At 38.4% G+C, this 3,226-nt stretch overlaps 1 protein-coding gene across 1 annotated transcript in view; it reads right to left on the bottom strand.

The window, feature by feature from the left end:
- Window positions 1–504: 504 nt before the first annotated feature.
- The window catches only part of slc2a4rg (SLC2A4 regulator), a gene marked incomplete at its 3' end in the record, with an annotated part of 32,788 nt that continues 30,066 nt past the window's right edge, over window positions 505–3,226 (bottom strand). The window contains 2 exon segments of the mRNA XM_014016904.1: window positions 505–605; window positions 2,798–3,036. Coding sequence (XP_013872358.1) covers window positions 505–605; window positions 2,798–3,036 — 340 coding nt within the window.

Below are 3,226 nucleotides of genomic sequence, written 5' to 3'. Positions count from 1 at the left end.
GGTGAACAGAATATAAACTGTCACTAGTTTTGTCTTACAACATGCTCCAAATAATAGTCTACAACCCCAAAGCAGCTGAGGAGATTAAAAAGTTTTTTATTAACACTAAAACCTAAAAAAAAAATCATTTTGAAAATAGCTACAATGACTGTAAAAAAAGACATCTTTTTATAAATTATGACCATCAAAATGAATGTGTAACTCATGAAGCTCATGTTACTGCCTGGTGGGGGTGTACATGTGTGTGGGAGTGTGTGTGGGTGTGTAGGAATTTGATTAGGACAAAACCTGAGGTGCAAGGGTGAGAAAAGGAACAAAAATCAAATCTAAGTGAATAACAAAAAAAAAAATGAAGCCAAGTGTAAGAGAGATGTGGTCCTGTTGGTAAAATGAAGTTTCATCTGGACTAAATGTTACTGAAAAACTGTCAGAGACAACACACAAACAGTGTGTTTGAGTGTGTGTGTACGTGTGCTCAGAGTGGGTGCGATGAAAACAACCCACCCCAGGTGGACGGTGCGGATATGTCGCTGGATCCCTGAGGAGGTGCTGAGGACTTTTTCACAATTCTTCCACAAGCACTTAAACATCACCTTCATGGAGTTCTGGAAAGATAAAAAAAAGCAACGTGATTGATCTTTTAGACCAGCCTTCAAACTTTTTACATTTACAGAAAATAAAATGCAGAAAGTTGAAACACTAATCATGCATCGAAACATCCCTGAATAAATGATGTATGAACTGATGGATGAAATGAAAACGGTTGTTTCAGTCTTTTGTGTGACTTTYACAGGTCAGCTATTCCTGACACACTGAGCGACTGTATAAAACAGCTAGAAACAGTAAATAGGAGTGTAAATGAGATCAGGACTAAATAAAACTAACATTTTATGCAGCTTTAAAACAAATAACTTCATGCACTATTTTTACATCTCATTGCTAACTTGCTCGTGATGTGGGGTTGTGGTAAGGAAACATTTGATGACGAGACAAAGGCATTGTTACATATGATTCAGAGCGTCGATCAAAATGAAGAGACCTTGAATTGTGTCCCAGCACTCCTGAAATCTCATGAAACATAAAACAGAATCAGGCTGCCTGACTCATGTGCAGCGTAAACTATGAGGAGATGTTTAGACAGCAGGCACGGGGCTGTTGTTTCATTTCTTTTTTCTTTTTACTTTTCCCTACATGTCTAGGCCAGCAGCTCCCTCCCTTGAGCAGGCAGAGACCTGCATCTCTGCTAATAAAAGACAGAAGGTGTGTGCTTTCATTGCCCTCAAACAGCCCATGAAGAAAAAAACACCAGAAAAAAAGAGCAGAAGAGTTTTAGAATGACAGTGTCACAAAACGTGTTTTCAACTAATGATTAAGTTAACTCTAAGACACAATAAAACATTTCTTGTTGACTGTAATTATTTTTGCCTTTAACAGCAAAAACGATGCAGAAAAAACCTCTTGAGAAGTGTTGGTAAYTTGCTTCCAYCCAACCACGAGAGTTAAAAAGAAAGAAAGTGCAGCAACGCTAACCCCAAAGCCTATTAACGATCAATAAATCATCTTATTCCTTAAGCTCTTTTTCTGTCATCTTAACACTGTTACAGTAATTCAGCTAACAGGCGGGGTAAATTATCCTCTTAACTCGCTATTTGTATGAAATCTGGCAGCCGACTACGATCCAATCAATAGCTGCTCACACTAGATCACACACGRGCAAACTGCAGCCAGAAGCAGCCAYTGGATAATCTCCATTCAGCTTCTAAGGTTTTCCAATAAAAACAKAAAACTTAGATAAACAATAAAAAAACAGCACAGTTTTAATTAAAAATTGAACGCAATGAAGGCMAAGTCCAGCCTGCCCTTTCATCTGCGTCCAGCAGAGGGTGCTGTCTAGATTTGGGCTAAAAATATAAAAAAATTAGGATTTTTTTTTAGCAAAGTTATTAAATATGTAGCTGTGCTTCTAAAAAAATAAACAAAAAATGATTCAATGCCACATTTTTTTAATTCTAAAAGCAAATAAACATTTTCAAGCCCAGTGGTAAGTAAACAATAAACTGAGAAGGGTTTCAACTTTGTTTACTGTAAATGGAAACCTATACCGATTTCACAGCACTGTCTTTAGATATTGTAAGGCTGAATATTTGTATCAGGAAGTCAATGATSTTTACTACAGTCTTGCCTCAAAGAGAATGAACTGCAGACTCCCATATGCACAGTATATGAACCCTCCTCTGCCACTCTGAGGCTGCAGGGAATGAGAAGATCCATTTGTCCTCCTGAGGTCGCCTTGAGCAATAATTTTCCTTCTCTTCCTAACAAATTCCAACTGCTCTCATTTTTCTGAATCCCTTCAACCCATACTTCATCCCTCCCCCATTTAAATCCTTTCCTTCATTTTCCCCTGACTATCCAACCTTCCTACCCTTAAGGACTTTACAACGGATGGAAGCCTTATTGGCTATGAAAGCACTCCGATGTGGAAAATGGTCTGAAWTGAACAAAATTTGGGGAAAAAAAGTGAAAAGAGAGAAGTTAATCCATCAGCAGATATGGACCGGTTTATGTCAGAGGTGTTGCGTATTCWGAATATTTCTAGTATTTTCTAGTAGCTCCCTTCTGTTCTTTAGAAGAAAAAACTTGTTTGATTTATCTGTCCACATCTTTGGCCCTGAATTTGAATTACAATCTGTTACGTTTATTTAGTCTCAACATTTTGAATACGTGGATAAAAACTGGTTACTCTGTATTTTTTTAATTAAAGCAGAAGACGCTCGACAGGGTACCAACATTTTACCTTCCGTTTCCGGGGTATGGGGTCCTCAAACATGAAGTGTGTGCTTTCTGTGACATCCTCGCTGACATCATCACCCTGGGACGAGAGCAGGAAATTCTTGCTGGCATCGTTGGAAAGCGGCGGGGACGGTGTGGAGGGCACCGATTGGTCACTGGCATCCCAGCTCCAGTTGCCACTCGTTGAACTGCTGTAACTTGCAGAAAGCACCTCTTTCCAGGTCTTGCTGGCCGGCTCCGGGACTGAAATATTGAAATATTATAGTTTTATTTTGATGCTTTACATTTAAAAACAGTGAAAATAAATGGATAGAATTGTTACTGGTACCATAATGTTGGGACAATCAGTGCTGATGATTCATTTAAATAAAATGTATTTTAATATCTTCGACAGCCTGAACTAAAACAGATTGTCTAATGAGTGTTGTATTTG

The sequence above is a fragment of the Austrofundulus limnaeus genome, unplaced genomic scaffold (genome assembly GCF_001266775.1).
Source record: "Austrofundulus limnaeus strain Quisiro unplaced genomic scaffold, Austrofundulus_limnaeus-1.0 Scaffold3, whole genome shotgun sequence".
NCBI classification, from domain to species: Eukaryota; Metazoa; Chordata; class Actinopteri; order Cyprinodontiformes; family Rivulidae; genus Austrofundulus; species Austrofundulus limnaeus.
This window is presented reverse-complemented; position numbering and strand designations above follow the sequence as displayed.